Below are 13,312 nucleotides of genomic sequence, written 5' to 3'. Positions count from 1 at the left end.
TACAAGTCGGGTTATAATGGATGCTTACATGTTATCATATGTATACAAGTGGGGTTACAACAAGATTACGATATTAACTAAGCTCCCCATTAAACTCATCGCCCCCGTCGACTGTTTTCACCCTTGTCACATGTTAAGCAATTACATGTTCCGAACAGACAAATTGTAACACATGTTAGATCAGTATATACACATCATGGTGTTTTGTAAACCACTAGCTTATACATGAATACAATATTATATATTCCAAAATTACCGGTACATGTGTTACCATAAATGGCTCGTTTCATATTACACGTTACATCATGGTGTTCTGTTACAGCATGAACCACCAACACATGCTATAAATGAACGAAGACATCTTTCCCAAAGGATGTGACTTATTCAATGTCCCCGCATTAACGTCGCCTACATCCATCCAGCTTGTCAATTCAATATCTTTTATGGATCTGTTTCTGTAAATCAACACACATTATATATCATTCTAACAGGTGCTTAACACATGTTATGGGTCTGTCTCTGTAAATCAAGCAACCCAACAAAAAAAAACAATTATTGTTAAGATCAAAAGCCCCAAACCAACAAAAAAAACCCGTTCAAAATCTCATCCTAAAGTTTTGGATTTATTTAAATCCATCAAGCTTGTCAATTGAATATCTTTATGGGTTTGTTTCTATAAATTAACACACGTTATATAAGATTCTAACAGGGGGCTTAACACATGTTATGGGCCTGAGTCTGTGAATCAAGCAACCAAAAAAAAAAAAAAACACTTACTGTTCAGATCATAAACCCAAACAAGCAACCCAAACCAACATAAGAACAGCTACTGTTAAGATCAAAAGCCCCTAACAAGCAACCAAACCAACAAAAAAAACTCGTTCAAAATTTCATCCTAAAGTTTTTGATTTATTTAAAATACATGAACATTAACCATGGATACCCCATTAACCATTACTAAAACATTTTCAGCACATAAAAACATATTAACAACCATTTCAACAAAAAATCAAGTGTGAAATGATATTTCAAGAACACTTACCGGATCTATACCCGTCCGATGAACACGAAGAAGGGTCTTCAAACATTCTTCTCTCACACACACTTGAACATTCAAATCTCTCTCTCTCTAAAAAAATAAAGATTATAGATGAACATAATGAAGATTGTTGTTTCTCTCTCTAAAACATCAACTTTCTCTCTCTAAAAACATTTATCTTGTCATCGTTCTCTCTCTAAAGGTTATTGTTTCTCTAATCAACAACACCTGAACACGAAGAAGGGTCTTCAAACCGTCTGGATAAGCTTTTATGGTTGTGGCTATGGTTGTCTTCAAGATCAGGGAAGAAGAAATGGGAAAGAGAAAGAGGTAAGAGAAAGAGAAGCTTTTATGGTGATTTGATGTTTATGTTACCTACCGAAAATGCCCTTGGATGGTACAAGTTGGCAGTCTTTTGTATTTCCTTTTATTTTTATTAACACCAAAATAATCATGGCCTTTGATCAACTTAGATGTAAGCTAATCAATGGTTCAGAATGGGTTTCCATAGTTTTCTTAAAAAGAAGGGGTTTCTTATCTAACCAAGCCCTATATATATATATATATATATATATATATATATATATATATATATATATATATGGGACTGCTAAAATGAAAACTACCTCCAGTTGTAAAAACCGCGAGAACCAGTTCCTAACCACTAGATCAACAAGATGGATAGATAAGATTAAAAGTAACTAATATTAATATTAAATACATTTTGTCTTATTATGTCTTTAATATTTTAATCCAAAAGGATAGTTTAGTAAAATTACTTTTTTTTGTCTTTTTGTCTTTATTATTTTTTTATTACTTTTTTGTTTAATTATATTACTTTTTAATTTTTTTTATTAAAAGCATTTTTAAATTCAGATTTTTTTAACAAAGACAATTTTTTTGCGCGCCAGTTTTTGCACGCCGTTTTTATCCCCGGTTTTTTCACGCGTCGTTTTTAAACGGGGTCGATTTTGCACGCCGTTTTTTACGCTCGGCTTTTTCAAGCGTCGTTTTTTTAACGCGCCGTTTTTTACGTCCCGTTTTAACGCGGCGTTTTTTACGTCCCGTTTTTTCCGCGACGTCTTTATGCGCCGCATTCACGCTCCTTGTTTAGGCGCCGTTTTATCACACGGTTTTTTACGTTTTACAACTTACGTAGAAAAAGTTTTACGTTTTACGTTTTACATTAAAAAGTTTACGTTTTACATTTTACTTTAAACTTTTTAAACTTTTTACGTTTTACGTTAAACTTTTTACATTTTACGTTTTATGTTAAAATTTATACGTTTTACGTTAAACTTTTTAAACTTTTTTCGTTTTACGTTAAACTTTTTTATGTTTTACATTTTACGTTAAAATTTTTACGTTTTACGTAAAACTTTTTACTTTTTACGTTTTACGTTAAACTTTTTACGTTTTACGTTTTTACGCTTTACGTTAAACTTTTTACGTTTTACGTTTTTATGCTTTACGTTAAACTTTTTACGTTTTACGCTTTACGTTAAAAAGTTTACGTTTTACATTAAAAATTTTACGGAACCTTTTCTTCCAACTATTCCAACTAACGACAATTCACAGAAAACAACGGAAGACAGAATCACAACCAAATTGATCTCTTCAAGTTATATGAAACCTTTTCTTCCAACTAACGACAATTCAAACCAACATTCTAAAAAGAACCACTTATATTTCCGATAAACAGATCATACGCTACTGATCTATACCAAAACCTCTATCAATATCAGACTTGAAATTCAAACAGCACTCAAAATGAAGAAACCTGCAACTCTCTTCTTTTTCGTGTCTTCTGTTCGAAAACAAACCGCCTTTAACACGTTCATAAACAACAACTTGTCGCAATAATCAGATAAGATTCAGATCTCAAACTACTTGCATATTAATGATATGCTGGATTCACTGTTTACAACCTTTTCGAAAAATCTGCAATCCTATCATCTATGAACAACAACAAATCAACTCAGCTTACATCTAAAACAAATTCAAACAATGAAGAACATTGATTTGCGAATAACTTCTTGAATTTTTATATGAAAATTTCAACTAATCTCATTATGATGAACAAAATATTCTATTCAAATTCATTTTTAATCGTTAAAAACGATCTAAAATCAATGTAGAACATCTGAAATCATCAAAGAGTATACTGAATATTAACCGAATTAGTCCGAAATTCAACCGAAAAACAACTGATTCAAACCGATTTTAAATCATCAAAACAACAAAAACACTATTTTTTTAACAAAGCAAAAACAAAATAGGATCTATACCTTCGGCGTGAGAGGAGCCACATCCCAGACCAAACGCTGTCGTTTTCTCGGACTGAGATCCAATTGACTCATCTGAAACTCGGTAAGACGTTCCATCTCCATAACCGGAAGCGATTTCACCGATCGAGCTTGACAATTGATCTATAGAAGTTGTTTATGTTTTCTGAATGGAGATTTTGAAGCCCTAATTTTATGATAATGTAGATCTGTGAATGACGAAACCCTAATATTGACCAACCAGAATAACTTCTCGACGGATCTCTGATCGCAGGGTCTCTAACCATCTTCGAATTTGCGTTCACGACTAAACCCTAAAGTCGATTTTGAGCTCGCCCTTGCTCCGATGACCCCCTGATTGGGCCAACATGACAAAATCGAGAAAGTGGGGGTGGCTGGTGGTGGATCCTGACGGGGGTGGCAAATAGGTGGAGGTAGTCGGCGGGTGGGTTTAGTTAGAGAGAGAGAGATTAGGGGGTGAAGGACTTTTAAGAGAGAGATGTGAAATGACTGATTTAAAATTTAAGAGAGAGAGAGATGAGAGATGTGATGAAAAGTCTGGTGATATTAAATGCTGACAGAGAGAGAAAGAGAGATTTGACATATGGGGTAAATGACCACAATACCCTTTAAGTTATAAAATAATATTGTATATGTGGCAAAGTCTGATTGGTGGAAAGTGGTTTCACGGTTCTTACAACTGGGAGTGGTTTTTATTTTAGCGACTCCCTATATATAACTTTAAAGAAAATATGAAAGTAGTGTAAACTATATATTATAAACAAATTAGTAAAAAAATAAAAAATAAAAGGTAAAATGAAACATCAATGATATAATTCACATTGGTTTAAACTTTAAATGCCATCAAATTTCAATCCAATATATAATTATTTAAAATAATGCTTCCGTTTGATGTATGCTAGTATAGAAATTTCTTTACACTATTAGACAACATAGCCAATAAAATACATTAAATTTTGTCATGTTTCGCCCCTAGATTTTTTAGATAAAGAAAACTAAATTCGTTTTATTATTATAAATAAAAACATGTTCCAAAAAAATAAGAAATAAACTCTTCTAAATAAAAAAAATACACTTTTAAGTATTTTTTATAAAATACGTACGATGAAAAAGTTATATATATATATATATATAACATGTTATCTAAATGCAAGATTCAAATTTAATAATAATAAAGTTAAAGACTCGTTATTTATTTATGATTAATTTTTTCACTTTCGTATTTATAATAAAGTGTCTTGATTATTTATTTATTACTATTGATATTAATACTAATAATAGTATAACAAAATATAAAAAAGTAACAAAAGTATTATAAAATAAAATAGGGGTAACTTTACAGAAATGTAACAAAGTTTGGCAAGTGTCTCAATTAAGTCACTACAACTTTTTTTGTCTTTTTAAATTTATCGTTCTAATACTATATAATTATTAGGTTACCAGGTTACATTGGTGATGTGTCAGGTTTTATTTAAATTTTTTAATCTTTAATATGATGTGGAATTTAGTTAATGACAATTTCTCTTGCTTTAATATATGGCATTTTCTTTATCATCATATTCACTAAAAACTCTATTCCTTTGTGTTACTGTGTATCCAGTTTTCATCCAATTTGTAGCCACCCAATCTTAAACCAATCAAAGACGGCCCAAATTTAGTCCCACAATGTTCGAAGCAGACTTCAGTTGATCTCCATCTTTTTAGTTGTGCCCAGTTTAGCGATAAATCATATGATTCAGCATCATTGTTGCCATCACTTCTCAGATCTCAGATTCAGATGTTAAATATCATATGGGTTATAAGTCACCGTCTAATCTCCGTCTATCCCCCGTACTTCATCATCGACGCCATCACATCTCATAATTAGGCTCAACAGGAATGGGTTCATATTTTTTCATCCATGACGTCCGCCGGTTTATGGTGAAACTTTAACGGACACATGACGGTGATGGACAACGCCATGATGCTGATGAAGATGAAACGATGATGGACAGAGATGGTTTTTGTAATTGAATATAGTGTTAAAGTTTTGATGCACTGCCGACTATGAAGAAGATCGATGGTGGATGCGATGAAGATAGTGAGCCAATTGATGAGGAGATGAAAAAGGGATGTGTGAACATATATCATATAAAAGAAATTAAATAGGTTAGGATGGTAACCTGATGACGTAGTAATTACACACTATTAAAACACTAATTTAAAGTTTAGTTACCTTACAAAGACAAAAAAAAGTTTGGATGACTTAATTGGAACAATGAGCAAACTTGGTTACATTTTTGTGACATTTTCCCAATAAAATAAGATAAAAAACATAATTATTAGTTTTGATTTTATAATAAAACATAATTATTATTTTTAACTTTGTAATAAAATAATATAATAAAGTAGTTAATCATTAATAAATCATCTTACTCTGTTTTCACTTTCAAATTCTTTCTTTTTCAACTTGCAGAGCTCTAATGTTACCCTTCTTTCCGTTAACAGACCACCGAAAAAAAAAATATTTCTTTGTTCTACTCTTTCTTCTTCATTCATGGGGTGCGGTGTTAATATTTCATGGGGTGCGATGTCAAAATTTCATAAAGAAAACATGATGCATATACACTAACCGAAAAAAATCCCTGGGGTGCGCCCGCCCACCAAGAGGACAACCTAGGTCCGCACTACTAGCTATTATGCTATAATAACAATTTATGCTTCTAGAACAAAATGTTTATTTAGAACCATATATTGCGAATCAAATACTTTCCTCAGATGAAATAAGTTGATATAATATGTATAATCAATAAGATTGATAGAACCGAGTTCGAGATCCGCGGTCTCCCAAAATATAGAATCAATGATGGAAAGTAATTAAAAAAATAAAAACAAAACATAAGTTGCTGCAGTTTTTCTTGTTAATCATTTGTCAAACTCAAAAGGCCTTATAAAAGCTTACAAATACTGAAACTGAAATACGTAAAACATGCAACTAGTAAAGAGAACATGAACCTAATGCAATTACCACTAACATGATTAACTACCCATTAACATAATTAAAACCCAAAACAAATGAAAAAAAAAACCATTAAAACTAGGTTGATGAACTTGTGAATGCAAACTAATTTCACGGTGGTCCGTCTCAAAGACTATTAAGTAGCTTCAATGTTTGATCTCAATAAACTTATTTGAAGAGTAATCTATCATCATATGTGAAATTGGTGAATAAATTGATCGAAAAAATGATGTAAATAAAATTCATATTATTGAATTCCTCACTTCTATCAAATAAGTTAAATTCACATGCAATGGCGGATCAAGGATTTTTTTCCACTGTGGTCCCATTTTCGGTGTTAAGATTTTTTACAACTAAACTTTAAAATTTTCGGATCGGTTGTTGTTTAGGTCGGGGCGGGCGCGGGGCGAGAAACATAATAAAATACAATATCAGATAAAATTATATGATCATTAGTTGTTAGAAAACACACAATAAACAAAAGATGACATTGACATGAAAAAAAAAACATTACAAATATTGGGGTCCGAGGACCCCAATATTTGTAATGTTTTTTTAATAATCAGGGAGGAAAAATGACATAACGGTTTTGCCCAGTTTAGCGACAAATCATATGATTCGGCATCATTGTTGCCATCATTTCTCAGATCTCAGATTCAGATGTTAAATATCATTTTTCCTCCCTGATTTGTCGACTATTTATAATAATAATTACCATTATCACCATAACCATTATGTCATTTTTTTTTGAACGGTGACTTTCTTTTTGAGTGACCCAATGTCAAATGGCGGCTCTAGCCAAGGTCTGCCCAGGCTACGTTGTCTTAACTGGGTTTGCGCTGGGTTGGTCAGACTTGGTTACGGCGTTTCCCCGGAAACCGTACTGCCTCCACACGAGAAGTCTCGCTGAAGTAACAACCGGATGAAAACCGGGGTGCGGCTCAGGATCGAACCCCCCTCGGTGGGTTTTTCACCATCATTGCCCAATATCCACCCCAAAATGACACAAGTGGGAATTGAACTTGAGTCTCCATTGGAAAACCCAAGTCTCCTACCACTAGGCTAGGGGCGTGAATTTCTGACACGACCCGAAAACCCGACACGAACTTAACACGAAATTCGCGGGTTTAGGTTTAGTCTAAACGGGTTCGGGTCAGTTTTAGGTTGAACCCCGCGAACCCGTTTAGGTTAACGGGTCGGGTTCGGGTCAACCTGGTCGGGTTGGCGGGTGACCCGTTTAACACATTTATACTATATTATATTTTTTTTACAATATATTTTATGTGATAAATTACATGGGGTGTGTATTTTATGCCATGATTATAATTTAAGAAGATAAATTAACATAGATTTTATAATTTAAATATGATATTATTATATACATTTGTATTTTTTAAGTAAATTTTAATTTTAATATATTAATTTCAGAAAAAAAATTCGGGTTGAACGGGTCGTTTTCAGGTTAACCCACGAAACTTCGGGTCGTGTTCGGGTTTTTATATATGATACGATTTTCGGGTTCGGGTTTGTGTAGAATTTTCGGGTTCGGGTCAGATTGAACCCGCCAACCCGCAAACACGACCTGTTTAGCACCCCTACACTAGGCCACAAATGAGGGGATATAACCATTATATCATGCTACCTTGAATTAGATATACTATACTATAAGTTGTATTGGTTTGTTACATTATTATTCTCTCACTCCCACACACACACATCACACACACACATATATATATATATATATATATATATATATATATATATATATATATATATATATATATATATATATATATATATATATATATATATATATAGGGTAGGGTTCTAGAGTGAACAATGATTAACTTGTGAACAAAGTGAACAAATCTTGACCATTCATTTGTTAGATGATGAGATTTAATGGCAATGGCAATTTTGTAAATATTTGATAAAATATAATAAACAGAAATTACAAATAGGGCTAATAATGTAAAATTACACCTACTTTAATTTTGGAAACCAGGAAGGAAACGTAATTGATTTTCTAGAATACCAATCTCTCTCTAAAAATAATAACAAAATTATGCTCATTCTTCTCCATAGGCCACCGGCGATTGGAAATACGACACAAGGACTGGCATTCCAGCGAGAAAAATCAACAATAGCTTAGCAGAGGTAAGTTTATATGCAATACATCGATTCTGGTTGTGTATGATTAGTACTTCTTTTAATTATTTGAAATCGGAAAGTTAGGGTTTCGTTCATTCGTTGTGTATGAGATCATTTTGAAGTTGTAATAGTAGTCTAATCACAAGGTTATGGTACAATGTTGTGTTTTGATTAATTTGTATTCGATTACAGTAGTACATGGTTTGTAAGTTAGGGTTATGTGAATAGTGTTGATGTTACTCTATTTTTCTGGCATTTACTCTGTTTTTCTGGCATTTAAATCTTCGCGATATTATGCAACCCTTCTTTTTTGTGTTAGATGGTTTAATCTTGTTGATGTACACTTGTGTATATCGTTCACAATAGTTATAAATACATTATGTATACACATATGTATTGTAGGAGGTATTTTGTTATATCAGAAGTGTATATTATGCTCTGTTTGAGGCGAAGGTACACATGTGTATTCCGATTAGTGGTACTGTTTTTTGGGGAAAATGTGATGAAGATTGTACAATAGGTTGTACACATATGTAAAGGGTGTTTTATGGTTATTATGCTCTGTTTGAGGCGGATGTACACATTTGTATTCCGATTATAAATAGTTGATGTGGTCAGATGACAGAGAGAAGATCAATGTGGACCTGAAATTTGCATTGCCTGGTAAGGAAAGACAAGATTTTGCATACAGTGGACTTCAGGTTCATCTTTATCTCTCATGTAATTCTTATTCAGAACTTCTTTACAAGTAAAATAGATGTCACATAAATCAATCATCATGGCATGCTTGGTAACTATCCAGTGAGTAAAAGAGATGTCTGTGCAAATATAATTGATTATGGACAGACAATTGATCTGACCTCTGAACTAGTATTCGTATTCTCTTCTTATTCATAATTTGCTATACTAGTATTGATATTCTCTTCTTATTCATAATAATTGATTATGGACAGACAATTGATCTGACCTCTGAACTTGTATGCATCCACGATTCTACAAGACCTTTGGTGACATCCAGTGATGTAGAAAAGGTTTGTTACTCTCAGTTAATCATTTTCATCTCAAGTTGTATCTTTAATTCTCTTTGATTTTTAACAGGTTCTGAATGATGGGTTGTGAGTTGGAGCATCAGTACTTGGTGTTCCTGCTAAAGCTACAAGTAAGGAGGTATAAAACATACTTATTTGAGTTCCTGATTGTTTATTATGCTCTGTTTGAGGTGGGTGTACACATGAAGATTGTACACTGGGTTGTTGAACACTAGGATGCGGTTTTAGAAAAATAATTTAACTTTCGTTTAATATAATACTGTACATATGGTGTAAAGGCTAGTGTACATTTATGTAATGTACTGTTGTGCACATGTGTATAGACTGTTGTACACAGGTGAACATACCAGTGTACACCGAAGTACGTACTAATCCGACATGATTGACACCCCTAGTTATCGATCTATAGTCTATATATGGATGTAGCTCAATAAAAATTTGCAGCTAGTAATTTAGTTGACTAAACTAAAATGTTATATTTATGTTCTGAGTGTTTCTTGTTTGGTATTTATGTAGACTTTGGCCCGATTTCAAGAAGTGACTAACAGATACACCCAGGAAAAACAGAATGTATGTGCTTTTGCATATGTCTATTACACACATGATTACCAAAAAGGGATAAAACGTTTGTATAGTTCTAAAAGTTTTTCTATTTTTTACGGTGACAAATGTTACAGGTGGACGAGCTTCTAAAACAATGAGAACATATCAAATCATCATTTACAGTAGGTAGATCTTTGGTTGTTGGCAGCGGGAGCAATACGCAAGCTAGTAGTAATAACGGTGGAAATGACGGTAAAAATCCAGGTGGTGATGGTGAAAACAGCCACAGTCCGAGCGAAGAAGGAACCTCGGATCCCAAAATGGTTCAATCTTAACCTCAAAGGAGATAGAAAAACTGGTTGATGAGATGCGTCATGGGTTTATTCTGCGTGAATCTTTTTGTGTTTTATTCATATTCGTAATGGCTTGTTAGTAATCAAAATCAAGAATTGTTTCAAAAGATTGTTGGGATATTTTAGTACCTGTATGTGTCTTGTTTGATTAATTAATTTGATTATTTTTAAATGAAGGATGGGTTGTTATTTCTGAATCTACATTTCTGTTATTTGATGGTTTGTGTTCAACCATAAATATGTGGCTCCAATCTACTCAGGCTTTTATAGTGCTCTAGTTAATCGGAACGTAGTTTTCATCAGCATTTTTGAAGGAATTATAGGTAGTTTTAACCATGCAAAATATGCGTAAATGCATTAAAAACCGTAGTCTTCTTTCATTATGTAAAAGCTATGCCACGTTTTTCTATAACTAAAACAAGGCATCGCCAATTTCACCTACATAGTCATCAAGAAACAAGTCTAAGAACAATATATTAAGACCCTACTATACTATGATCCAAACTAAAGTCTCATTAACAGAGCATATATAAAGAAGCCAATAGTCATCTTTTATTTCAATGTAAACTCTTTAAGATGTCAATGAGTCTAGAAAAATATGAGCTTTACATCATTTGATGAACATTCTATACGTTCTTTATCTTATTTACTAACAAACAAAGGAGAAAAAAGGAAGTGATTTTCATGCTCTTGACCTGTGTCATAATCAACAGAACATTATATAGTCCCAATCAACACCCAAAACCAAACAACAAACACCTAATTTAAACAATAAAAAACACCAAACCTAAACAATAAAAACACCCTAACCCAACAACAAACTGTCAACAAACTTACATATGTGTACAATCATGAATAAATGTATGTACATGTGTGTACGTTATCAAAAACAATCAGATTAACACAATGTGTGCGTATGTACATACAACAAACATGTTCCAAACAATTAAAATTACTACAATGTACATATACGTATACACATCAAATCATGACCAAAAGACTTTCATATCCTCAGTCTGCTGCACCACTCAAATCTTGTTTTAATGAATATTGATTTGCCCGACCACTTTAATATCCTCTGTTATCAACCAGCCATTACAACCATCATCGTCTTCAACTACAAATGCAAGTCTTATGTTATATCGTTTATGTAAAACTATACATTAACACGAAAAGCAAAATTAACAAATATAATGAATTAAAATAAATATAAGCCCAGTATAACCTTCTGTTGTGAGACTAAGAAAAATATAAAGATGTATTGAATTGGGGGTGAAGGTGAAAACTGATGAATCGTGGTTATTGGAAGTTCTTTATTTCTAATTAAATCACAGATTAAAAAGTCAGAATAATATATTAAATTGGCTCATTCTTGTTGTTGCAATCTGTGTTCAATTTCAGTTTCAGAATAATATTTAAAACCACAGTTACCAATTTTGAATACAAAATAATTCTCATACCTAAAACTTCAATAGCTTCAACGATGGTTTGCGAACTGAGACTTTAACCACATAAAACCAATTGAGTAATGGATCAACGATTATGCAATCCTAAAAGTAAAAAAAAAAAATTAGCAATCTCCACACCGTATCATAACTGGAACTTTGATGAACAAGATGATCAGATTCAAAAGAAGATGAAGGTTAATGAAATTAAATCTGGAAAAAAGGTTTACCTGTCGATCTTATTTTTGGAGGAATTTTGAAATCGAATTTTTAATTAGACGATGATTCAATTGAATCACAACAAAATAGGGATAAGTTGTATAATATAGTAACTGATATTGATGAATCTATATTAACAAGATTATAATTAAATAAAAAAATCAAGTTTAAATTGCTAATGACAATCCTACCCTTATTATCTTAAAAATAAATCAAGGGTCAAGATGAGTTCACATTGTTCACAAACAAGGATGTTGTTCACTCATGATCCATATCCTATATATATATATATATATATATATATATATATATATATATATAGGGGATCGCTAAAATAAAAACCACCTCCAGTTGTAAGAACCAGGAGAACTACACCGTACGGGGCGAGTTGGACCAAAATTTTTTTTCATAAACGTAGATGCGTGTATTATAAACACATTTGTAAAAAAATTCAAAAAAAATGTCGTGTGTGTAGTTTTGAACACCACAAGTTTGTGTTTACGGGTACTGTAAATTTTAAATAAGTAAACACAAACTTGTGGTGTTCAAAACTACACACGCGACATTTTTTTTTTGAATTTTTTTTACAAATGTGTTTATAATACATGCATCTACGTTTATGAAAAAAAATTTTGATCTAACTCGCCCCGGATCAAAAAGTTCTCATGGTTCTTACAACTGGAGGTGGTTTTCATTTTAGCGGTCCCCTATATATATATATATAAGATTGCGATATATAAATATAGTGGAGGGTTCAAATGATAATAATTTTTTATAAGAAAAAAAAGAAGAAGTTTCAACCAACAAAAATGTTTCATTTTACTTCATTTAATATTTGTATTTAATTTTAATATAAGAGTATATTGGTAAACTTACATAAATCATTAATTTGTATTCTTCCCCTTTAATAACTAGCTAAATTAAATTTGTAACTACTTTTCAAAATATATAATTTTTCCAAATTAAAAAAAAAACAACTTTATTTAAAGTGTAGAATAAATTACTAATTGTGTAGAATAAATTACGAGTTGTGTAGGATATATTTCGAGGTGTGTAAGATAAATTTCAACTATTTAATTGGCTATTAAAAAAAGTTGACTATTTAATTAAAGAGAGAAAAATTAATGATATAAGTTATAAATGAAATATGATTTTACTAATATGTCCTTTCTTCTCACATTAAAGTTCTTCTCAAATGAACCTTCC

At 32.0% G+C, this 13,312-nt stretch overlaps 1 protein-coding gene across 1 annotated transcript; it reads left to right on the top strand.

Moving 5' to 3' along the window:
- The first annotated feature begins 7,128 nt into the window (after positions 1-7,128).
- LOC110887221 (2-C-methyl-D-erythritol 4-phosphate cytidylyltransferase-like) lies at positions 7,129-10,247 on the top strand. The gene is made up of 7 exons (XM_035980132.1): positions 7,129-7,146; positions 8,432-8,503; positions 8,900-9,008; positions 9,116-9,198; positions 9,451-9,528; positions 10,063-10,116; positions 10,224-10,247. The coding sequence occupies exons 1-7, from the start codon at positions 7,129-7,131 to the stop codon at positions 10,245-10,247; spliced, it is 438 nt and encodes a 145-aa protein (XP_035836025.1).
- Positions 10,248-13,312: the final 3,065 nt, after the last annotated feature.

The sequence above is a fragment of the Helianthus annuus genome, chromosome 11 (assembly GCF_002127325.2).
Source record: "Helianthus annuus cultivar XRQ/B chromosome 11, HanXRQr2.0-SUNRISE, whole genome shotgun sequence".
Taxonomy (NCBI): Eukaryota; Viridiplantae; Streptophyta; class Magnoliopsida; order Asterales; family Asteraceae; genus Helianthus; species Helianthus annuus.
Note: the sequence above shows the minus strand (reverse complement) of the source record. Positions and strands in the feature narration are given on the sequence as shown.